At 34.8% G+C, this 26,323-nt stretch overlaps 1 protein-coding gene across 1 annotated transcript in view; it reads left to right on the top strand.

Moving 5' to 3' along the window:
• The window catches only part of LOC133329709 (sodium channel protein 60E), a 49,457-nt gene extending 23,742 nt beyond the window's left edge, over window positions 1-25,715 (top strand). The window contains exons 16-21 of the mRNA XM_061538179.1: window positions 1,825-1,925; window positions 5,684-5,858; window positions 14,051-14,347; window positions 18,122-18,276; window positions 24,635-24,768; window positions 25,042-25,715. Coding sequence (XP_061394163.1) covers window positions 1,825-1,925; window positions 5,684-5,858; window positions 14,051-14,347; window positions 18,122-18,276; window positions 24,635-24,768; window positions 25,042-25,715 — 1,536 coding nt within the window. The remainder of the gene's footprint in view (window positions 1-1,824; window positions 1,926-5,683; window positions 5,859-14,050; window positions 14,348-18,121; window positions 18,277-24,634; window positions 24,769-25,041) is intronic.
• Window positions 25,716-26,323: the final 608 nt, after the last annotated feature.

The raw sequence follows: 26,323 nt of genomic DNA, 5'->3' as shown, positions 1-26,323 counted from the left end.
TTTCTGCGTGAAAAACACTGCACTATCTCCATGTTGACTGCCTTGCCACCCTACAAGTCAACCATATGTACGAATGTTGAGTACAACCGTTACATACCGCAAGTTTATGATTTCTGGTTTTAGTCCCAACTCTTACCTATGGAGTTCTTGCAGGATTGGAGTGCTATTAGTCCTTTCATATGCTTTCCTCAACATTCTTTTTCCACGTTAGTGTGTGGTCAAGGACTGTACCAAGGTATTTTGGTTTTAAGGAAAGGATGGCGATCGGAAATTTGGGATTTTTCGTTTCCTAGTGGAGAGTGGTTTACGCCAAGTCCATTGGCGTGTGCCGAGTTGGACAGATTTAGAAGGGCATCTAGCATGATATCAGAAATAGTCGACAGAAACTTCCCACCGACTAGCAAGACTACATCATCAGCATAGGCTACAGCCTTTATCTTAAAATGATCGAATTTTCCAGCAGTATCTCTTTTATGACCAGAAATCATAGTAAAGGTGATAATACTTCTCGTTGTGGTGTGCCTCTGTTGACAGATTTCCTCATGAATTGATAATTTAGCTTTCCACCATTCTATCAATCCAGTTCGTTAGGAGGATCGCTTCCAGCTTCACATTGTTGAAGCCTCCTTCGATTTCAAGGAACGCAGCCAATGTGTAACCGGATTTCTCCATATTCTTCTGGATGCGTCCAACATCGCATCCTCGTTGTGGTGTGCTTCTGTTGACAGATTTCCTCACGAATTGATAATTCTGCTTTCCACCATTCTTTCAATCCAGTTCGTTAGGAGGATCGCTTCCAGCTTGACATTGTTGAAGCCTCCTTCGATATCAAGGAACGCAGCCAATGTGTAACCGGATGTCTCCATATTTTTATCGATGCGTCCAACACCGCATCCTCGTTGTGGTGTGCCTCTGTTGGCAGATTTCCTCACGAATTGATAATTCTGCTTTCCACAATTCTATCAATCCAGTTCGTTAGGAGGATCGCTTCCAGCTTGACATTGTTGAAGCCTCCTTCGATATCAAGGAACGCAGCCAATGTGTAACCGGATTTCTCCATATTCTTCTCGATGCGTCCAACATCGCATCCTCGTTGTGGTGTGCCTCTGTTTACAGATTTCCTCACGAATTGATAATTCTGCTTTCCACCATTCTATCAATCCAGTTCGTTAGGAGGATCGCTTCCAGCTTCATATTTTTGAAGCCTCCTTCGATACCAAGGAACGCAGCCAATGTGTAACCGGATTTCTCCATATTCTTCTCGATGCGTCCAACAACCTGACGTAAAACAGTCTTAAGAAGAAAGGAAATTCGGCTACTGATCCTATAATCAAGATCAACAAAGTGTTTTTTTTTGTGAGGGGGATAACTTTCAAAAGCTTATCTCTACTGGCCTCCATAACGAGGAACATGACGAATTATATCTCGCAAGCCTATCACAGTTACAATGAATTTTTTTCTTGTGTCTGTCACAGCGTTGTGATTTCGGTAACCAAAATATTTTCCTTTACGCCAAAAAAGTTATTTACTCAATTGTGAAAGGATGCCAGATATGGTGACAATTGTACCAAATATGAAGGTTTAATTCAAATAATAGTCCGTTGACTCTACAATGACCATGAAGATGAATTTTCCTACTCACTTTGCTTACAATGTATTTTTTTGTGTCTATCGAATGTCGAATGACAGTTTCTCTTTTACTAGATTTACTGTTAGAAAATTACAATTAATGTTCTCTTTACTCTTCTGGCTACACTCTTTCTACAATATATATCTCATAAAATCCAACCCAACACATAATTAATTTTTGTATATTTTTTCCAGGTCTCCGTTTTCTCATTGCTCATCGAAGAAAATGAAAATCTAAAAGTGTTACGTTCATTGCGCACCCTGAGAGCGTTACGTCCATTGCGTGCCATATCCAGGTATGTTTGAAAAGTTCCATTGTCAGTTTCTTATGTTTGTATTGTTTCCTTTTTATTCTAATTATTGCCAAAATGTTATAAATATTTGTTTTTGAAAAAAAAGAAAAAATGCCTTTCTCTTTATCTCTCTCTATATATATTATTGATATAAATGTAATAAAATTATTTTTGAATGCTGTTTAATTTTTGATATGATGTATATTTTTTATATATACTTGGAAAAAAAATTTACTAATTTTTTTCTTAATGTACATCAAACCATTTTGTTATTACAAATTAAATATCGAATTTGAAAAGAAAAAACTCTACACCACAAAGAAAATTGATTTTATAGATCTTTATAAATTTAATAATTAGGGTTTATAGTCGAGTCGTCTTTTAATGAAAAATCTATTAATTTGAAAAATCGATTAATTTGGAGTCATTTACACATCTTTATGTGTTATTACGTTTCAATCCTGTGTGATATATCATTTGATTTTGAGGCTTGTCAGATAGATAGTAGATTCAATATCTGCCGAGATGGCTTAACATAAACTGAACTGCAAACGTGATAAAACAAAGGTGCCATTATGTGATCGAGAATTTTTCTACATATAAAATCTGTAATTCTATTGGCCTTCAGTCACGAGTAGGATAGTTATGGGAGTTCAACGAAAATCCATTAAAATACTTCTGATAGTTTATCTGTCTTGTGCAAGATGGCGCGTTTGTGTATTTGTATAGCAAATACACACCCGAAATGTGGCAATATATAAATTTCGTATTGAGATCGACTATGAATTAATAATGAAAAATACTATGCTTAATGTGGGTGATACAATTTTCCAAAACAGTTTATATTTTTGGTAGAACTCCAAATGTGGTAGACATACATATTTATATTGTGATAGAAAATATTTCTAAATTTAATATTTCTAATTGGAGTAGGTTAGTTATGGAAGTTCGACGAAACGGTACCATCATGTCATCGAGGATTGTTGTACATATAAAATCTCGAATTAGATTAGTCTTCAGTCACTAGTAGGATAATTATGGGAGTTCGACGAAACCCCATTTAAATAACTCAGATAGTTTAGATTTGTTGTGCCAGATGGCGCTGTTTGGAATTGGATAGCGAAGACACGCCCCAACTGTGATAGTATTTAGATGTGATATTGAGATCGACTACGAACTAATAATAAAAAATATTAAATGCAACCTATGTTAAATGTGACAATTCTCCAAAAGGGTTCATATTTTTTGTAGAACTGTGATGAAATATAGGTGTCATCTTGTAATAGAAAATATATCCGCATATAATTAAAATACTTCAGTTAGTTCAGCTGTTCTGTGACAGATGGCACGGCTTTTTTTAATCAAAGCGTAGACACAAATCAAATGTGATGATATATAGATGTCATATTATGATCGACCACGATCCAACTGGAAGTTCAATGTGGGTGACACAATTCTTCAAAAGGTTTCATATTCGTGGTACATCAAATTTTGTACTCTCTGGTGAATTTATCGATGCTAATAATTGTCATAAAGTGGACTCCAAATGGTATGAAACGCCATACACGTGATTCAGAAATACATATAATATTTTTAATTCAAGTGGGTTAGTTATGGGGGTTCGATGAAAAGCCATTAAAATACTACAGCTAGTTCATATGTTTTGTGACAGATGACGCGTTTTTTTAAATCAAAGTGTAGACAGAAACCAAATGTGATGATATATAGATGTCATACCATATTCTCCAGAAAGGGTTCATATTTGTGGTAGATCAAATTTTGTATTCTCTGTTGAATTTGTCGATGCTAATAATTCAAATGTCATGAAACGTCGATACATGTGATTGAGACATTTTCTACATATTTAATGTTTAATTCAGTAGGGTAGTTATGGGAGTTCGATGGAAATCCAGTAAAATACTACAGCTAGTTAAGCTGTTTTGTCACTGATGGCACTGTTGTGTTTATAATAGCATGGACACAAACCAAATGTGATGATATATAGATGTCGCATTGTGATCGATCACAATACTAATAAAGAATAATATTAACTGCAATTTGTGCAAAATTTGGGTAAAACAATTCTTCAATTCATATTTGTGGTAGAATGAAGTTTGATGCCGATGTCTAGAAATTTTCAATGGAGTTTACATAGGATAATATCAGCTGAACAATATAAGTCGCATTGTGATCGATGCAAAATTTGGGTAAAAGAATTCTCCAATTCATGTTTGTTGTAGAATGAAGTTTGATACCGATGTCTATAATTTTTCAATGGAGTTTACATAGGACAATATCAGCTGAACAATAAAAGTTATATTTCTTTCATTTTTATATCAATTTTTTTTTTGCTAAGTGGTGTAGAGTTAAACATCGGTCCCTTTATCCGATGGATTTTTTAAATTATCAACCTTCTACAATTCTACAAAATCTCTCACCTATCTATTTTCAAACTATTTCTAACACCTCTTTTATTTTCACTTTTATAAATTAATATTTATTTTTTTTATTTTCCATTAATGGACGCTTTAAATTGGCAACATTGCAAATTTCTTTTCATTTTCTATGAAAAAAGAAAAGAAAAAAAAACTAAAACAAACTTAAAAGTATTGTTTTTTTATAAATATGTAAAAAGAAAGTTAAAATAAATAAACCAACTTTTTTTTCTGAAATTAATTTGGAAGTATTTAATACAATATCGTTTTCTTTATGGATTTTGAATAGAAATAATTCAAAGAAAGAAAAAAAAACAAGAACAGCAAAAACGTATACAAACAACAAAATTATCCTTGTAAAATGTTATCCTTAAACGTGTGTGTTTGTTTTGTTCATACAAAAAAAAAGTAAAAGTCCAAACTTCCAAATGTGTGTAATTTAAAAAGAAAATTTAATACTAAATTTAAATAATTTATGTATGTTTTTTTCCTCTTTGACAGGAAATTAACTGGCTGCTTCAAAAAGTATACTTATAAATAAGTTCAAAATTTGTTAAAATTGGCATGTTTTGTTTCTGAATTTTATTTCTCCACCCCAATGTTTAAAAATTTAATCTATCCCTCACAAAAGCTAATCTAACACGCAAACCACTTTGCCAGAAATATAAACACCGTAATACAGAAATACACCTCTTCGTGGTGAAAAATTCAAATTTCAAAATGTTTCCCTAGACGATTTTCAACAAGTTTGAAATTTGGAATTTTCATCTCCACTCTTTCACAATGCACTCAGACAATTGCAAATTTCTGCACAAGTGAACACCTTTGCGTCAAGGCAATCGAACATCACACCCAACTCAAACACGCTGCCTTTCTTAAAATACACCTCAAACAAACATTTCACCTACTAACCCCCCCCTAAAAAACTACACAGGCATGTTATTATATTCTCTTTTTTTGAATCCGATAATCGGTAATTTAACAATTTGATCAATTTCTCAAATTTGTATGTGTGTGTGAGTTTGTTCATAATTTCGTTTTGATTTTTGAAGAAAATTCCAAACCAAACCAAAAACCAAAGATTGTGTATCCCACCTTGTTTTTTTTTAATATTTACTGTGTATGAGTGTGTATGTCTGCGCCTATCTCTCTGTCTCTCTCTCTCTCTATCCATATAATATCCATTTCCGTTTTCCTTGTTTTTGTCAATCGATTCAATTCAATTGTGTATTACCTTTCTAACAATCAACCAACCAACCAATCAATCAATCCTTTGCCAATCACAACTTGTCTGTATCGAACATGAAAATTTTATTTCTATTCCAGGTGGCAAGGAATGCGAATTGTAGTAAATGCTCTCATGTATGCCATACCATCAATTTTCAATGTACTTTTAGTTTGTTTAGTTTTTTGGTTAATATTTTCTATAATGGGTGTACAATTTTTCGGTGGTAAATTTTTCAAATGTGTCGATAACGATGGAGAGCTCTTACCAGTCACGGTTAGTTCAATGCTTACAACAAAATCTAATTTATATAAAAAAAAAATACAAATATTTTTTTGTTTTCGTATTAAACACGTAATGAAATTTATCTACGAGTAAATAAACAAATATTTTTTGATACCCTACACCAGGTGTTGCTGAGAAAAGGAAAAGGGGTTACCGTTTATGTGATATTATTTAAAAAACAATTCAAAATTTAATCGAAGAAAAATAAAATAATAAAAAAAACTATATATACAAAGGAATGAAGTGCAAGTTTGAGCGAAAGGAAAAAATTTTAAAAAATTGTTGATGGGTAAAAATGCGACTAGAAAATATTAAAAAATACTCTTATAAATACGGTAACTGTAAATGAGTCACATCCAACTGGTAGCTATTTATTTATTTATTTAATCTATTAGTCTATGGATAATTCCTTACAGACTATATATGTACATAACTAATAATTGTATAATTAAAATTAAGAATTTAAAAACATTATTATTTTACTTTTTATAGTATTAATATCCATTGTAAAATCGATAAAATTATAAAACGCGTTAAAATCTTTTGAAATTCTTGTTAAAGGATCAGCGTTTGCATAGCTCATCCTGGAGAATTGAATTGCTAGTGGTGCATAGTGGCGGGTAGTACGTTGAGGAACATTGAAATTTATGTTGTTAACAAGAAAGCCAGCAGAAATATCACCCATAATCACATTATAAAAAAATGAGACATTTAGCATTTTTCTACGGCTTTCCAGAGTTGGCAGCTTGATCAGTGAGAGTCTATCAGTGTATGGTGGAAGATTATCATATGAAAAGTTCAAACTTCGTAGACAGAAAAGTAGGAATTGTTTTTGAACAGACTCGATGCGGTCGCTGTGTGTTTTATAAATTGGATCCCATATGACCGAAGAGTATTCCAAAATTGGGCGAACAATTGACATGTATAAATTTTTTGAAACATAAGGATCCTTAAACTCTTTACTCCAACGTTTCACAAAACCAAGAACTGATTTTGCTTTGTTTATAGAAACAGAAATATGAGATTTAAAGTTAAGTTTACAATCCAATACAACTCCAAGATCAACGAATGTATCAACTTTTTCCAGAGAATAATCACCGAGGGTGTAACAAGTATCCAATAATTTTTTTCTTGTGAATCTCATAAGTTTGCATTTCGAATAATTAATTTCCATAAGATTAATGTTGCACCATTTAACAAACGAATTCAAATCATTTTGAAGCAGCTGATTCTTACATATCTCCGAAATGCTAAGAAATATTTTCACATCGTCGGCATACATCAAAATATTTGAAAATTTTATAGATGAAGGTAGATCATTTATAAATAAAGAAAATAGGATTGGTCCTAGATGACTTCCTTGTGGGACTCCAGAAGAAACCATAATACTCTTCGAAATGTCGTTTTTAAAACATACTTTTTGTGTTCTATTTTGTAGATATGAAAAAATCCATTCGGAACTTCTATTTGTAAATCCAATGTTTTTAAGTTTTAATCGTAATAATTTATGATTAACTTTATCGAATGCCTTGCTGAAATCTGTGTAAATTACATCAGTTTGCTTTCCTTGAAGAAATCCTCGATATAGGGAGATGAAATTTAATATAAGGGGTAAGATACCATATTGGAACCCAAAGGGAATTCAACATAATTGTATTACGGGGTTGACATCATTTGATCGAGAATTGTTCCACATATAAAATCTCCAATTCGATTAGTCTTCAGTCACGAGTAGGCTAATTATGGGAGCTCGACGAAACTCCATTAAAATAACTCAGGTAGTTTAGATATGTTGTGCCAGATGGCACTGCTTGTATTTTGGGATAGCGAAGACACACCCCAAATGTAGTGATATATAGATGTCAACAACTCGATTCGGGTCGTACTTAATACATAGATGGAATAAATAATATTTTCTTATTAATAGGCAAAAGTTCATTCCTACTATCGGAAATAGTTTTTGAGATAAAAGTCATAGCCCTAATATGTTGTAGTATTCAGGACATCATTCTAGTGGGTTTTAATATTATTTGTCTCACTTACCAGTCTATTGATTTTTAATATGTTTAGATTTGTTGTGCCAGATGGCACTGTTTGTATCTTGGGATAGAGAAGACACGCTCCAAATGTAGTGATATATAGATGTCAAAAACTCGATTCGGGTCGTTCTTAATACATACATGGAGTAAATAATATTATAGTCATTACATCCCACTATCGGAAATAGTTTTTGAGATAAAAGTCATAGCTGTAATATGTTATAGTATTCAGGGCATCATTCTAGTGGGTTTTAATATTATTTGTCTCACTTACCATCCACTATCGGAAATAGTTTTTGAGATAAAAGTCATAGCTCTAATATGTTATAGTATTCAGGGCATCATTCTAGTGGGTTTTAATATTATTTGTCTCACTTACCAGTCTATTGATTTTTCGGAAAAGGAGATTAAGATTCACAAGGAATCCAAGGCATACCTCCTAATTATAGTCACATCGATGTGAAATTCGGTTAAAATGTACCGAAAATACTTCGAGACCTTTATGTGAGCTTTCACCCTTCAATATCCCGGAATGTCAAATGAGAGCCACTACAATGGGAAAATTAGCCTAAAACCTTTAAAATACTGACAATGGGGCTCCATATTTATATGGGGCTATCCCAACACATGGACCTATATTAATAATTTTCTATATGTATGTAAGTCAGTCTTCAAACCATTTATACCAAATATATCTCAAGGAAAACGCAGCTAATCCCTTCAAAATACCGAAACTGGGGTTCTATAATTTATTTCCCAGCTATACAAAATCGTAAAATGATATTGACGAACCTGAAAAGTCAAATTAGAGCAAATGGACGGATGAAAAAATTGACCAAAATTCTCAAAATACTGACTTGGGTCAATATTAATAATTGCGGTTAAAAAGTGTTCAAAATAATCAAAATACCGAACAACTGTACCAAACAGGGAGTTTTTATTTCTTTCACATTACCCCATTTGAAATTATTATCTTGTGTGAACCATTTGTGCAAGAATATATTTTCTCATGTGGGAAACTGGTCATTCGATTTGCCTGCAATCATGAGTAGGATAGTTATGGCAGTTCAATGAAAACCCTATTGAAAACCCTGATTTAGATGTGTGTGCTACCATAACACAAATGCTTAGTATACCATAGCAAAGACACAAACAACATGTGGTGAAATGTAGGTAGATAATATTGTGATTAATCACGAATTAATACGGGGAATATTAATTGTAAGTCCACCATGAGTTGGACATTCATAATGTATTCAAAACACATACCTCATTTAGATGTGCGTCATAAGATGGATGGTTAGTATATTTACTATAACGAAGACACAAACAACGTGTGGTGAAATGTAGATGTCATATTGTAGTTGATCACGAACTAAAACGCTCCACCATGAGGTGGACATTCGAAATACCTAAAATATATCTTACTTACTTTTACTTAGCTGGCTCGAGACAGAACATTTGTTCCATATACCGAAAAGATTTCCAAGCGCGTGTGCGCAGTTTTTTTTCAATTTGAAAGACCATGCATTGATATGTCATTCTCCACTTGATCTTTCATTGAATTCGCGCCCTCCCCTCCTGCATGAACCATCACTTGGCTCGCTTTTATATGCCTTTGGGCTGGGGCATCCTCATCCATTTGCACAACATGGCCTAGCAAAAAGCAACGCAGATTGGCCCACAGATTTTCCGCAGAATTTTTCTCTCAAACAAGAGCTGATCATCTGCTTGCGCAACTACCCATGCTTCAGATACATACTCCAACACAGGTGGTATCAGCGTCTTGTAGAGCGTGAGTTTGTTCTGGCGACAAGTGGTCTTTTTTTGAATTGACCGGATAGTAGCATCTGTTGGCCAATACTATCCTATCCGAATTTCAAAACTGATGTCATTAGTTTTATTTATGGCGATATCGATTCATATAAAATCTTTAACTACTTCGAAACTGTAGTTCTCAAGTTCCACAGTTGGTCCGAGTCTACTGGACGTGTTGTGCTTTGATATCATCAGCTTGGATTTCTCGCCATTTACTGCCAGACCTACTTTGGCGGATTTCTTCTCAATTCGTTCAAAAGGCGGCTGTTACCGCTTCAATGTCGTCGACGTAGGCTAGTAACATATGCAGTTTGGTGTACAGAATGGCATTTTTGCATCGTGCATGACCATTTCCAGCAGAATGTTAGAAAGGTCACACAACAAACTGTCACCTTGTCTGAATTGTCATTGGGTATTGAAGGACTCCGAGAAGTCCTTTCCGACTTTAATTGCTGACCTTGTGCCAGTTAAAGTTATCCTGCATAGCCGTAGTAATTTCGCAGGAATGCCGAACGCAGACATGGCTTCAAACACCTCGGAACGGATAGGGCTGTCGAATGCGGCTTTATAGTCGACAAATTGGTGGAATGTGTCGTTGTGTTTTTCGTGGATCTTTTCAAGGATTTGGCACAGAGTGAAAATCTGGTCAATCGTCTTGTCCCCCTTTTTGTGCACGGGACACGCTGAGGTTCCAATCATTGGACATGCATTCCTCTAGCCAACTTGACCACCGGTCTTGAATAGTTCGGCTGGTAATCCATCGTCATTACTATTATTCTTCAGTCGATTGATATATCACCTTGGCTAGGTGGTATACACTCCATACCGTCATCTCTGATTGGTTCTGGGGTATCTTCTTCGCTGCCATTATTTGATACCAAAAGCATTGCAAAATACTCCTCCACATCCTCAACACGCTGTCTGTATCTGTCACCAGGTTTCCATCTTCATCTCTACAGGAAGATGTGCCTGCACCAAAGCCTTCGGTTTGGTGTTTTACTCGTTGGTAAAATTTTTTGGATTTCGATCTGATTCCTGTACATCTCGATTTGCTCACGCCCACGTTTTTCTTGTTCATTCTTATTGTTTTTTTTTTTTTGAAAATACGTTTCTCCTCTCTCCTTTTCTCCCGATAATTCTCCATCGCATTACGTGTTGCTACTGTTTGCAGTGTTGCCCTATACGCTGCGTTTTTTAACTCAGTAGCATTGCGACATTCCTGATCGTACCACTGGTTTCTTGATGGTGGGTTTTGGTACCCAAGTTTTGCTTTTGCTGCAGTTTGTAGGGAGTGGGTATCTATTTTATTATTATATGGACAAGGAGTGCTTTCGTCTAGCAAGTGGATGAGTTGAGCGGCGTAGGCTTCTGCTATCTGTTGTGTTTGCAGCTTTTCAACGACGAGTTTTCGTGTTGTGTTATATCGCACCTTTGCTGACCAGTGTGAACTCTCGCTGCTACAAGGTAGTGGTACGAATCGATATTCGTTCCTTTGATCGATCGAACGTCTAAAACACGTTGCCTTCCGTCCATCAAAGGATGGCCTTGTGTATATCGAGATGCTTGAATCTGGTGCTGCTAACTACCATGTTTTTGGCTGCCGCGAAGACAATCAACCACATGCTGTTGTCGGATGTTTCTTCATGTAGGTTGTGTTCACGTAGCGAACATGGGTTTCGTATATAACATTTTGTAAGTTTGGGTGAGATTACGGGGAGTAATTTACACTACAGATTGATAAGCTTGTGTGGAGGTCTGTCCTGTCATGTCATGTCTCGTTTCATGGCCTCAACCCATTTCTTATAGTTCTTATGGATGAACTAGCAGCACTATTTCAAGGGGTGATGAAAGTAACTACCGCAGGTTGTTGTTGTTGTAGCAGCTAGTACAGCTGTGTATTTTCAATTTTCTTCAATCTGGTTCTGCCTCTAACTCCAAATTCAGAAAGGCTGCGACCTTTACAGGTTGAGTCCAGAGAGAAGATAGGGTTAGGAGAGTGGGCTTGGCTGGGAAGTTGAACAGATGTAGCGTGTCATGTGGTCCGTTACCACATGCCGGGCAGACATTGTCGACCTCTCCATCAATTCGTACCCAATACGAATTGAGGCGGCTACACCATCCAGATCTCAGTTGTGCCAAGACCACTCTAGTTTGTCGAGGTAGCTGCTGCTCTTCTGCGGCTATCAAAGGCGGATGGTCTCCGAGGATGGTATTCACGCGATATTCTTGAACTGCTTCCTCAACTACGTCCGTGTGAATACTGTTCAATCCTGCTTGATAGGCCAGTTGATCTAGAGGCTCCCTTTTGTACCTCTGAACCTCTCTCTCCAGATCATGGAGATCCTTCCTGACATGCCTGGGTGGTGGGTGCCTATCCATTAGGTAGCGGTTCGGATGGCTGCTCCTATAACACCCAAGCAAGTATTGCATCAACAACATCTTGTTGTGTTGACGCACAGGAAGGATCTTCGTCTCCTCATGCAAGTGGTCTATTGGAGTCATGAGGAGACACCCTGTTGCAGTCCTCAGGGCGGCATTCTGGCAGGATTGAAGATTTTTCCACTGCGTTGCACTGACGTTAGCGGACCACACTGGCGCCGCATAGTTTACCACAGACCGGCCTATTGCTTTATAAGTCGTTAACAAGGTTTCCTTGTCAGCTCCCCAAGTGCTGCCGGCTAGCGACTTGAGTACCTTGTTTCTGCTCCTGACTTTATCGCAAATAGCTGTGGCATGCGCGGACGACTTGTATAGGCTATCGAATGTGATCCCTAGGACCTTGGGGTAGTTAGTGGTCGGAATTGTGGACCCCTCGACCTGCACATTCAAAGATAGATTCATCTCCGCTGTCCATGTGGTAAACAGTGTGGCAGTTGACTTAGTGACGGATATTTTCATATTCCTCGACCGGAAAAAAATCAGCGATATCCACGAGATAGTAGTTCAGCCTCTCGCAAATGTCATCAATTTTAGGTCCTGACGCCATTATGGTGCATTCCGCATAAGTCACGATCTTTATGCCGTCCGGTGGGCGTGGAATTCCAGAGAGGTAGAGGTTAAACAGTTCCGGAGATATCACCCCTCCTTGGGGAACTCCCTGTTTAACTCTACGGGCCTTCGATTTCCTGTCTCTGAATTCCACGTACGACTGGCGTCCACACATATAATTTACGATCCAACGTTTCAAACATGACCGGAAGGTTGTTCTCTCGATGTTATCGAACAGCTTGGCGTGACTGACGGGCTATCGCAGGTGACACCGCGGGAATGTCAGTGTACACAATTGAGATGAAAGAGGGACCAAGATATGGACATGGACTTTGCCATGTTAAAGACAATCGGAGCCGTTGCTTGATATCTATCATCCGCTAGGTCACCCGTATACCCTGTCTTATTATTTTTGTTCGAATTTTTCTGTCGAGCATGAGGCCAAATAAGATTTAGAAAGTGTTTAACATACTTCTATAATTTGTTAAATATAAATTATATTTAAATCTTTATAATATTCGCTATTTTGTTCAAAAAGAAATTCATAAAAATCTCAAATACTTTAGAAGTTATAGAGGTTTTTGGAAAATGTTCAATAATTAATATTAGTTATACGCCATATGGTTCGCTCAATAAATATTAAAAATAATTACGTATACGCAACGCGGGACGTGTTAGTGCAAATTTTTCTAAGAACCAAAAAAAATCGTAGTTTTGAAAGAATATTTTTCATTTTCTTTTTATTTATTGAAAAAAAAGAATATTGCAAATTGTTTTCTTAAGAACAACATCAAGTAATTATCAATTTAAAATAAATTGAAGTTTACTTTAGGATTTTCTGGGTTGAATGAAATATCAAAATGTTTAAAAACACCGCGACAACGTTTGCAGTTTATAAATACAATTGGGATTAAAAACAATATACAGCTTTAAATTTAAACATATATTAGAGTCCTACCGAAATACACCCAACAATTCAAATACAAATTGTTTACAAAATTAAATACAAAATATCCTTTCTTTAAGGATATTTGCGAATTGTGTGGATTAAAATAATTATATATATTAAAAGAAAAAAAAAACAGCAATAAATAACACTTCTTAGTAAATAAAGATTTTAAAATCCCCCAACCCTGATTTCCCCAAAAAATACAATGTCATATATATATACAAATCTATAGAACAACACCTAGTGTATGGTAATAGAAAAAAACGGCATATGCCTGCAAATAATAACCCCTTAATTTTTTAAATCAATTTTGTATTCATATTTTCTAATAATTCACTTTTCAATTTTTTGTTTTTGGTTTTGAAACAAAAAACAAACCCCTTTCACAGGAAGTCAATGACAAATGGGATTGCATTGAGCAAAATTACAGTTGGATCAATTCGAAAATCACCTTCGATCATGTAGGTATGGGTTATTTGGCCCTACTGCAGGTGGCCACCTTTGAAGGTTGGATGGAAGTGATGGCCGATGCCGTCGATGCCCGTGGTGTCGATTTGCAGCCACAACGCGAAGCGAATCTCTATGCCTACATCTATTTTGTCATCTTTATTGTGTGCGGTTCATTCTTTACTCTCAATCTATTCATAGGAGTAATCATTGATAATTTCAATATGCTGAAGAAAAAGGTAAGTCACAAGGAGTCCAACCAAAAAACCGAGTAGGTAAAATGATTTTGTTTCTTATATATTGAGGCAAAAAATATTATTTAAATTGAAAAGAACTATACAATCGTTGTGATGACGAGGATCAAATTGAGGTTTGAGGATTTTTTATTTTATTTTATATTTTGAATACATTGATGATGAAAACAAATGTAAATTATATTTGGAAAGAAATAAAGGTAAATTTTGTATTTATGAAAATTCCCTTTTGGAATTTTCTTAAAAATCAAATTTTTAGCTCAACTCAATTGTGGGTTTGTAAAATAATAATTGTTCTTAACAAACACTTTGAAATACCTAGATGTTATTGCGTTTTTATTTTAAATATCTATACAAAAAAAAAAAAATAAAACAAATCACTCGTTCTGATCTGAGTTCTTTTTAATAAAATCACACACACCTTTATTGTATTTATATTTTATTTACATTAAGTGCAGTGTACAGTGTTTGAAAAATATGAATTAAAAATAGATAAATGCAAATCTATATATAACAAGTGAAAAAGCGTTAAGTTCGGCCGGGCCGAACTTTGGATACCCTCCACCATACTTATACTGACAGATACGTGCAATGCAAATATGGGGAACATATCAAAAAGTGGGCATATACCAATAATTCTACCAACCGATTTATGTAACCCATTATGTACACCAAATACAAACTTCAGCAATTTTTAATGGGTAGGAAATAGTGAATATTTGGGGATCTCATTATATGAGGGCTATGCCTAATTAATGGCCGGTATACGTCAATTTTGAACCCAATATTTTAATTGTTTATCTCAATTCTTTCCTTCAGGAGGTACTCTATATTGAGGAGATGCCTAAATGTCTGCCGATGTATTTCATTATAGTCATGTTTGAGTTTTTTTATCACAATATCTTTAGAAGGCGGAAAGCTTACAACAGATGGATAAATAGTCTTTGTAGGGTAACAATTTACTATTCCCCGTAACGACTACCCAACCGCAACACACGGAACAAATCAGAGAACTATTTTAATATAAAAAAGGGGGTTATATCGGAAATTGGGGGTAACATTATATGGGGGCTACCCGAAAAAATTTACCTATATTTATAATTTTTTGTGGAGAGATTTGCTACCCAATAAGAACTCAAATTACTAAATTACAGACAATTCGGTGAAATCCGGTCAAACTCCCCAAAAATTGGAAATTGGGAGGTACCCTTAAAATGGAGGCTACCAGAAAAAATGAACCTATATTTATAATTTTTAGTGGGGAAATTTGGCACCCAATAAGAACCCCATGTACCAAATTTCAGCGAATGCGGTTGAAAACCGCGCTCAAGAACCCTAAAATACCGATAATTGGGGGGTACTCTTATATGGGGGCTACCCGAAAAAATTGACCTATATTTATAATTTTTAGTATAGAGATTTGCTACCCAATAAGAACTCAAAGTTCCGAATTTCAGCGAATTCGGTCGAAAAGTGCGATCAAACCCCCCAAAATACCGCAAAATATGGGGGCTATCCGAAAATATGAACCCATATTTATAATTTTTAGTGGAAAAATGTGTTACATATGTTCAATATACCAAATTTCAGCGAATTCAGTTGAAAAACGCGCTCAAGAACCTAAAAATCACACGAAAATTGGGGAATTAATTCCATTTATTTGGGAAATGCAAACCGTACCGAGTACGTTTATTCAAAATTGCCAACTTTCCGATTTAATATGATCCGTTCGTGGTATATATAGAACATTATATAAAAACTTTTTTCATGTAATTTTACGATGTCAAGAATATATATCATTTATAAGGGGATATGATTATTTCGAAAAGTTCCAAAATGGCGGACCTAGAAAAATAATTTTTTTTTAAATCGCACATTTCGGACCAAAAATCAATAACGAAGATCTGGGCCGATTGCTAAAATGATCGTATTTGCAAAATACGTGTTTTATAGTTTGAGAAACACTCTCGCTTAATGCTGGCACAATAAATCGGCTATATCTTCAAGAGTTGTTGAGATTTTCACGGGAAAATTTACAAGGACATAGTGCAGGTTCGAATTAAATAAAAAAACCAGAATTACATTTTTGGAAATCGAGATCAGATATTTCGAGAACAATGTGACGTTTAGAGTTTGCCAAAAAGTACGAAAAATAAGTCTATTAAAATTTCAAGAATAAAAAATCATTATTTGATCGGGAGAATGTAATGTCCAGCATTGAAAATGTATGCTTGGTTAGAATTCATGCCTTTTATTAAGACAACGATCCCAAGCATGCTCACAAAATACTAAAGCAATGATTGGCCCACAATAATTCAAAACATTTTCGATCAGCACACGCTCCCAGGTTTTGGTATATCCCCCAATTTAAAGGTATCCTCAAATATTCAGTATTATGAGGGCGGTTCGGAAACTTCTTAGCCTATCAAATCAATATATGAAGGTATATCTGCATAAATTAAGTCTTTCGCGTAGCGCCATAATTAATGTTTAATGTTGTCAAATAGCATGATGTTGGTGGCCAGTTGTTAACGCCACGACAAGAAATTACTCAGGCAGGAAATGTATCCGTCATACCGTCATATTTGCCTGGGTTGTGTGGATTGTTGAAACCACATATTCTCTAAGCTATATTCTTCAATAATAATAAAAGTCGGTTGTCAAATGACAATACGGCCCGAATTGTCGTTTTCGATTAAGTAATGTCCAATCACACCTTTGGACCAAAGAGCGTACCAAACAGTGACATATTCTGGATGTAATGAGCACTCTTTAACTACTTGAACTACTTCGAGTGAGAAACGTGCTTCACTGCTAAAGAAAAAGCCAGTAATGAAAGTAGTAAAGTCGGACGGGGCCGACTATATGATACCCTTCTCCACTTTGGGTATATTCAACAGATTAATGCTAACAGACCTCGCATTTTTAAAGGACCAATAAAATGAAATTGGATCCATAAATATGTCATTCTGAAACCTATACTAAATTTTTCATTTGGTTAGATATAGAAGCTACATCTAAATCTGAACCGATTTCAGGAAACTTAACACACATCATTTTAGACCTAATTCATTACGCTGTGCCAAATTGCGTGCAAACCGAAAGATATTAAGGGACTTTGGTACACCAATTACCTTAAATCAGACGAAAATATATATGGGAGCTACATCTAAATCTGAACCGATTTTTCCCACACATTAGATCGATTCTGGTAAATGGTGAACCAAGATTTCGTGGCGTTACAAACTCTTGGGATCACAAACATTTTACAAAATTGTTCAATTTTTTAGAACAGAATAATTTTTTTCTATTTACAAAATTAACAAATATCAGAAGATGAAAAAATGAAAAAAAAAAATATTTCATAATTTTTCAAATACTGTACAACTGCCTTAAATTAGTATTACAAAAATATTTACAATTTAGTATAATTTATTAATAACTACTTAACATACAAAATTACATACATATATCTTATATAAATGTGTTTTTCTTTATATTCTATTTTTTAAAAAAAAATGTTTATTTACATGTTGAAAAAAAAATCAAAACTAAAAAAAATCCAACTCCATTGACAACTGTGTCTTTGTAACTGTATGTATGTATGACAACTACTACTACCACTACCACTAACTGTAACTGTGAATGTAAATATGTGAAAAACCAAACACCAAACTAAAAAAAATATCATCACCAAAATAAAACATTCACACACATAAATAAAAAAAACACTCACACGAAATAACAAAAACTTTTTAGTATGAAGGAGGAGTGTTGGAAATGTTTCTCACCGAATCGCAAAAGCATTATTACACCGCCATGAAAAAGTTGGGACGAAAAAAACCACAGAAAGTCATTAAGCGACCAATAAATCATTTTTTAGCTATGTTTTATGATTTATCCAATTCTCGAAGGTATGCCAATTCAATTCAAAACAATAACAACAACAATGAATTATTTTTCTTTTGTTATTAAAACAAAATAATTGCTAAAAAATTATGATTTATAACATTATTATTCTGTAACAAAAATAACAACAACAACTACAACGTAACGACTAAACCTCACCCAACCAAAACTGCAGCAGCTTTTCTTTAGTTCAGCCCTCATCCAAATGAAATTTTCAAAATTTTTTGGTTTCCCTTGTTTTGTTTTGAAATCTATTTAATATTTTTAAAAATATATAATTTCGAACACTAATTCAATTGTAAATAGTTAGGTTAGGTTTGAACAAGAGTATTTTTATAATTTGAAAAATTTTTTAATGACTTAATCTTTACAACACAAAACTCAAAACAACAACAAATGACACTATGACACCTGAAAAACAATGTTACACACACACAAACAAACTAACAAACAGCAAACCGCTAATCAACTTTCAAAGTGGTTTTCTTCCAATAGGATGCATACAATTTCCTTAAAAAAAATGTTTGAAAAAATAATTAGTTTTGTATTAGAACATTTTGTTGTGTAAACGTTGATTGATGATAAAGCCCAGAAAAAAAAGAACAAAACAAAAAATCTAAACCTTGAACGTTGCAGCCAACGTTTGAGGTTCGTTTTTTGTTTTTTAATTTTCTAGAAAAAAAATATAAAATAGAATAAATGATTTGGTGATTTGAAATTATTTGAACACTTAACTTCTCCTCATGAAGATATATTGCAGCATTTCCTGTCTGTCTTGTAGAGGGTGTTTTCAACTTTATAGCTTCTCGCCGCTGTTAAACTATAAAGTCTAAAGCATCGTAAATCAAAAGTTTAACAGATGATGATTTTATTACACCGACCTCTACCTCTCTACCTACCTACTAATGTTTCGTTTTCTTCTAACAACCGTTCCCCCCTGTGTCCTTCCCACCCCTCCGAAAACACAAAGACCATGTTTTGTTGTCTTAATGAAAAAAACCACTCCAAAAACTCTGTCTCTCTCTATCTACATATATCTGTCTCTAACTCTCTCTCTCCCTCTCTCTGTCTCAATATATGAAACTGTTCTTAGAAAGTTTGTTAAACAAAATCCCTGAATCCTGTGGTTCTAATTTTTTGAGTTATGTGTTCATTAAATGTAGTGTAATGTTGTTTGTAATTGTTGTAGTAAATTATACTTAATTTTTATTTTTATTTATTATTTCCTTGAAATATCAACATTAACTACTCATCAATTGACACCGCGATACACAAGAGCTTTTTATTAATGAAGAAAAAAATCCAAAGTGAAAATGTTGTACTAAAAATATTAAATAAAACTGGTGGATGATGAAATGTCATCGAATGATCGAATTATTTCCTCTTCTTATACCTTTCACCACACTGTGGTACAGGGTATTATGTCTTTGTGCATATGTTTGTAACAGGCAAAAGGAAATGAGATAGACCCATAGTTCCTTTTGAGAATATGCATAGAATCACTTTCTCAATCGATTTATGCATGTCCGTCCGTCCGTCTGTTGGTGTTAAATTGTAAACAAAGTACAGGTCGCATTCGAATTGGATGAAATTTCGCACAGCTCATTTGGCCCAAGGATGAACCCTATTGAAATTGAGAAAAATCGGTTCAGATTTGGATATAGCTCCCATATATATTTTTGTCCGATTTTATGTAAATGGTGTACCAAAATCCCCATATATATTTCGATTTGCACGAAATTTGGTATAGCCTACTGAATTAGGTCTAGAATGATGTATGCTAAGTTTCGTGAAAATGGGTTCAGATTTAGATATAGCTCCCATATATAGTTTCGGCCGATTTTAGGTAAATGGTGCATCAAAGTCCCTATATATCTTTCGATTTGCATAGGGCACTGAATGAGGTCGAGAATAATGTGCGGTAAGTTTCGTGAAAATTGGTTAAGATTTATATATAGCTCCAATATATAGTATCGCCCGATTTAAGGTAAATGGTGTACCAAAGTCCCTGAAAATCATTTGATTTGCACGAAATTTGGTATAGCCCACTGAATTAGGTCTAGAATGATGTGTGCTAAGTTTCGTGAAAATTAGTTCAGATGTAGATATAGCTCCAATATATAGTTTCGGCCGATTTTAGGTAAATGGTGCGCCAAAGTCCTGAAAATCATTTGATTTGCACGAATTTTTGCATAGCGTATTGAATTAAGACTAGAATGACGTGTGCTAAGTTTTGTGAAAATCGGTTCAGATTTAGATATAGCTCCCATATATAGTATGGCCCGATTTTAGGTAAATGACCTGCCTAAGTCCCTATATATCTTTCGATTTGCACGAAATTTTGTATAGTCTATTGAATTAGGTCTAGAATGATGTGTGCTAAGTTTAGTGAAAATCGGTTCAGGTTTAGATATAGCTCCCATATATAGTATGGCTCGATTTTTGATAAATGGTATACCAAAGTCCCTATATATATATATATTTCGATTTGCACGAAATTTGGTATAGCCTACTGAATTAGGTCGATAATGATGGTTTTATGTGCTACAGTTAGCTAGGCCGATTGAAAATCTGAAGTTAATATAAATTAATCGATATAGATATAACTCTTCCATATATAATTTCGACTTATTTTACGTTAATTGTACACCAAATAATCAATGGGTTTCTGAAAATGATTTGATTTGCACGAATATGATTTGTACATATGTAGTATATACCCAAAGTAGTGAAGGGTATCATATAGTAGGGCTAGTCCGACTTTACTACTTTCCTTACTGGTTTACCTTTCAAATTAAGAAAATTTAAGGGTACAAACCTTCGACATTGGAGGTGCCAATTGCCTTAAAAAACAAAATTACAGTTATCATGACGGAATCGATTTACATGTGTGCCCCATGTGAGAATAAGCTGCAAAACTATAAATCGTCAACAACAAGTGACAAATCGTTAAGTTACCCTGAAAATGGTTCGCGTCACACTTTATATAAGGATTATGTCAAAAGATGGACCTACATCGAACAACTTCGATCCACCAAATTTTTTTAATTACAGCTACTCGATGAGAAAAAGGTTCTACGAACTTTAGCGTACTCAAATAGCACGAAATTGGTATATGGAGGATATGTCCAAACATAGACCTTCGTAAAAAATTATCCGCAAAAAAATGTTCTACGCTAAAGAACGGCTATAATCTTCAAAATATCGAAAGTAGGGCGTTATTTTTATGTGAGACCTATGTGCAAACAAAATCGGAGAAATGATCGAAATTGACCGGCATGTTAGCAGTCGTAACATCGCCCATGAGCTAAAAATGTTTGGTTGCCACATCAATTAACAGAAAAAAACCAGTAATGAAAGTTCAAAAGTCGGACGGGCCAACTATATGCTACCCTTCACCACTTTGGGTACATACAAGTGAAGATAATGTATACAATATCCTCTTGATAGAAGCCACATATCATCTTTGGATGATCATTGATATGGATTCGGGAGGAAAACAAATGTGATCTACATTGATATTTGAACCAATAAAAAACCATCCACATACCATTCTGAAATCTATAAAAAATTGCATGTCAATCGGGCAGACTTGAATTTTTGGTGTAGCATTTGCATGAAATCCGGAAAATTTTATATGAGAGATATATGTAAATCTGAACCGATTTCAACAAACCTTCGAACACATCAAATTGGACTTAATTCTGTGAGCCGCGCAAAATTTTGTATCACCCTTTACCTAAATTCGGACGAAAATATATATGGGAGATAAATCTGAACCAATTTCAACAAACCTTCACACACATCAAACTGGACTTATTTCTGTAAGCTGCGCAAAATGTTGTTTCAATCGGACCAATATTAGCAGTATGGCGCTCCATTTACATGTAATCGGATGAAACTATATATGGGAGTTATATCTAAATATGAATCGATTTCAACAAAACTTGGCATATATAAATCTAGACTTAATTCAGTACTCTGTGCAACATTTTGTGCGAATCGGCCTAAATTTGATTCTTTGGTGATCCATTTACATAAAATCGGATGAAACTAGATATGGGAGTTATATCTAAATCTGAACCGATTTCAACAAAACTTAGCATACATCAATCTGAACACAAGTCAGTACACTGTGCAAAATTCTGTAACAATCGGACCAATATCGACAGTATTGTGCTCCACTTACATAAAATCGGACGAAACTATATATGGGAGCTATATCTGAATCTGAACCCATTTTCACGAAACCTAACACACCTCATTCTAGACTTAATTCATTGCTCTGTGCCAAATTTCGTGAAACTCGAAAGATATATAGGGACATTAGTGAAATATTCACCTAAAATCGGGCGAAGCTAAATATGGGAGCTATATCTAAATCTGAACCGATTTTCACGAAACTTTGCACACATAATTCTATATTCAATTCAGTGCGTTATGCCAAATTTCATGTACATCTAAAGATATATAGTACACAATTAACCTTAAATCGGACCAATATATATATATATGGGACCTATACCTAAATATGAAGCGATTTTCACGAAACTTAACACACAGCATTCTAGACCTTATTCACTACTTTATGCCAAATTTCGTGCAAATCGAAAGATATATAGAGACTTTAGTGCACTATTTACCTAAAATCGGGCGAAACAAAATATGGGAGCTATATCTAAATCTGAACCGATTTTCACAAAACCAAACTCACATCAGTCTAGACCTTATTCATTACTCTGTGCCAAATTTCGTGCAAATTGAAAGATATATAGAGACTTTAGTGCACTATTTACCTAAAATCGGGCGAAACTAAATATGGGAGCTATATCTAAATCTGAACCGATTTCTACGAAAGTTTGCACACATCATTCTAGGCCTTATTCATTACGCTATCCAAATTTCGTGCAAATCAAAAGATATAAAGGGACTTTGGTACACCATTTACCGTAAATCGGACGAAAATATATATGGGAGCTATATCTAAATCTAAACCGATTTTTCCCAATTTCAATAGGGTTCGTCCTTGGGTCAAAGAAGTGAGCTGTGCCAAATTTCATCCAAATCGGATTATAAATGCGACCTGTACTTTGTTTAGAATTTAACATGGACAGACGGACGGACATGCATAAATCGACTTAGAAAGTGATTTTATGCTTATTCGCAAAAGGAACCATGGGTCTATCTCGATTATTTTTGCCTATTACAAACATATGCACAAAGACATAATACCCTGTACCACAGTGTGGTGAAGGGTATAAATAGCATCTCTCGATCGTCTGCACATCGTCTGCAATAACGATTATCCCACGTTTATGTATGTAATTATAACAATTTATTGTGATGTAGCGGGCGGCTTTGGTTAGATCGATTTCAAATGTGCCGTTTTTTTTTTTTTTTGATGAGACAATAATATCAATATCAAAACTCTATGGAAACGATATTAATAGAGAATTTCTGCTCTTGTGTATTGCAGTGTTTAACAATTACAGACAATTTACATAAATGTAGATTAAGTTTTATGCATGACGTAATAGATTCGCATACAATGTCCTCCTATGGATAACATACCAAAAAATTTAATTATTAAAATTAACACCAAATCGAAAATACACACTCAACATACAGACAAATTTCCACATAAACTCTACTAGAAAGTCATTATAGTTCGGATATGAAAACCTCTGACATTATACACAAAAAACCAAATTACCATGACGTATACTTGTTAAAATGACCAAATGCCATAGCATTTTTTAATTTTATTTCAATTTTTTTCTTTTGATTTTGTAGCCAACCATTGACACCTGCTTGCAAGCCATCAAATGTTGTTGCATTTATTATTCTTTTTTTAATTTTGTGTTTTATTTTTGTCTGAATATAAATCGTATATACTACTTATATATAAACACGAGTTAATATTTTTGTATAATAATATTTATATATGTAATTGTTTTTTCTTAATATTTTACTTTTTTTTTAAATTTCCCCCTCTTAACCCAAAAACAAAAAATCAAACTCAATCCAACGAAATTGTGAACTTTGTGCTAAAAAAACAACAACAACAACCAAATAAATAAAATTTGATTACAACACTAAACCAAAAAACCGACGACTTACTTTTGTGAATGTCCGTCCTGTTATTTACAACATCAAAAATACGACTTTTCTTCAACATCGTCAACCAAATCTATATCCCAACCAACTCTGTCGCTATCGCTATCTCTTTTACACACACCTTCTACTCCCTGTGTCGCTATAAATCCCTGCCTATCAAACTGTTAATAAAAAAAACAAAAAATAATAATACATCTCAACTATTATCACACATCGCTCAATCGATCGCTGATGTGGACCGATCAGATTTGAAATTGCCATATTTGTGTTGATTTTTTTAAATATGTTAACCATGGGCATTGAGCACTACAATCAGCCGCATGCGGTATTTTTTATCCTCGAAGTTAGTAATGCATTCTTCACCACCGTCTTTGGCCTAGGTAAGTAAGACGTTCTGTGGCATAACTTCGTGTGTGTGTTTCTGTTTCTTTTTTGTTTTCTTGTGAGCCTAGTACACAAGTGTATTAATTGTAATTCTGTTGTTTTTTGTGATTTATTTTTTTTTTAATATTTCCCGGATTTGCTACGTCTTACGGTTACGCGGCTCATTTATATATTCACAACAACTATCACCATCTACCTACCTACCGATCCACCTCTACTCATTCACCCAAAACGCCCACATCATTCTAAACGAAACGACATTCACGCAGAGGCCATTGTTAAAATTGTCGGCTTACGTTATCATTATTTTACCGTCCCCTGGAATGTCTTTGATTTTCTGTTGGTATTGGCCTCGATTTTTGGCATTTTGATGGAAGACATCATGATTGATTTACCGATTAGTCCTACTCTGTTGCGAGTAGTTAGAGTATTTCGAATTGGCCGTATATTGAGATTGATCAAAGCAGCCAAAGGCATACGCAAGCTATTGTTTGCCTTGGTAGTGTCCCTGCCAGCCCTGTTCAATATTGGCGCTTTACTGGGTCTAATCACATTTATATACGCCATATTAGGCATGTCGCTATTTGGACATGTTAAGCTACAAGGTGCTCTAGATGATATGGTGAACTTCCAGACATTTGGCCGTAGCATGCAATTGTTGTTTCGTTTGATGACCTCGGCTGGGTGGAATGATGTACTGGAATCGCTGATGATCCAGCCGCCGGACTGTGATCCGCACTATAATCGGCAAACGAATGGAGACTGTGGCCATCCGCTGCTGGCCATAACGTACTTTACCAGCTTCATTATAATTAGCTATATGATTGTCATTAACATGTATATCGCGATCATTTTGGAAAATTTCAATCAAGCCCATCAGGAGGAAGAAATTGGTATAGTGGAGGATGACTTGGAAATGTTCTATATCAGATGGTCTAAGTAAGGCTCCTAATCCATACCAGAAATTTCTTCCAACGATCATAACCTCAACTCTCTCTCTCTCTCTCTTTCTGTTTCTCTTTTTCTCTCTATGTGTTTTTCTTTCTTTACCCGAACAAATATTTTCTCTCCCCGCCATATGTGTGTTTTATAACCCCCCCGAAACCCCCCACTTTTAAACCCACAACACTACACTAACAACAACAACATCTACAACAACACTTAGATATGATCCCCATGCAACACAGTTTATACACTTTGCACAACTTTCCGATTTTATTGCTTCTTTGGATCCTCCATTGGGTATATCCAAGCCCAATACCGTGGCACTGGTCTCTTTTAATTTACCCATTTCGAAGGGTAATAAAATCCACTGTTTAGATATTTTACATGCTTTGGTCAAACATGTTTTGGGTCATGTTGAAGAAACGGATAACTTTAAACAGTTGCAAGAACAAATGGATGTTAAATTCAAGAAGCAATTCCCAACTCGCAAGGAATTGGAAATTGTTTCTTCAACACGGATTTGGAAGAGACAAGAGAAAGCTGCCAAGACCATACAGAATGCCTGGAGGGAATATCAAAGGTGCGCGTCTCATAATTAATATGTTT

Source organism: Musca vetustissima, unplaced genomic scaffold, assembly GCF_032173495.1.
Source record: "Musca vetustissima isolate MV318-11 ecotype Yass unplaced genomic scaffold, APGP_CSIRO_Mvet_v1 utg13113, whole genome shotgun sequence".
Classification (NCBI taxonomy): Eukaryota; Metazoa; Arthropoda; class Insecta; order Diptera; family Muscidae; genus Musca; species Musca vetustissima.
The sequence above is the reverse complement of the archived record's forward strand: the minus strand, read 5'-3'. Positions and strand labels throughout refer to the sequence as shown.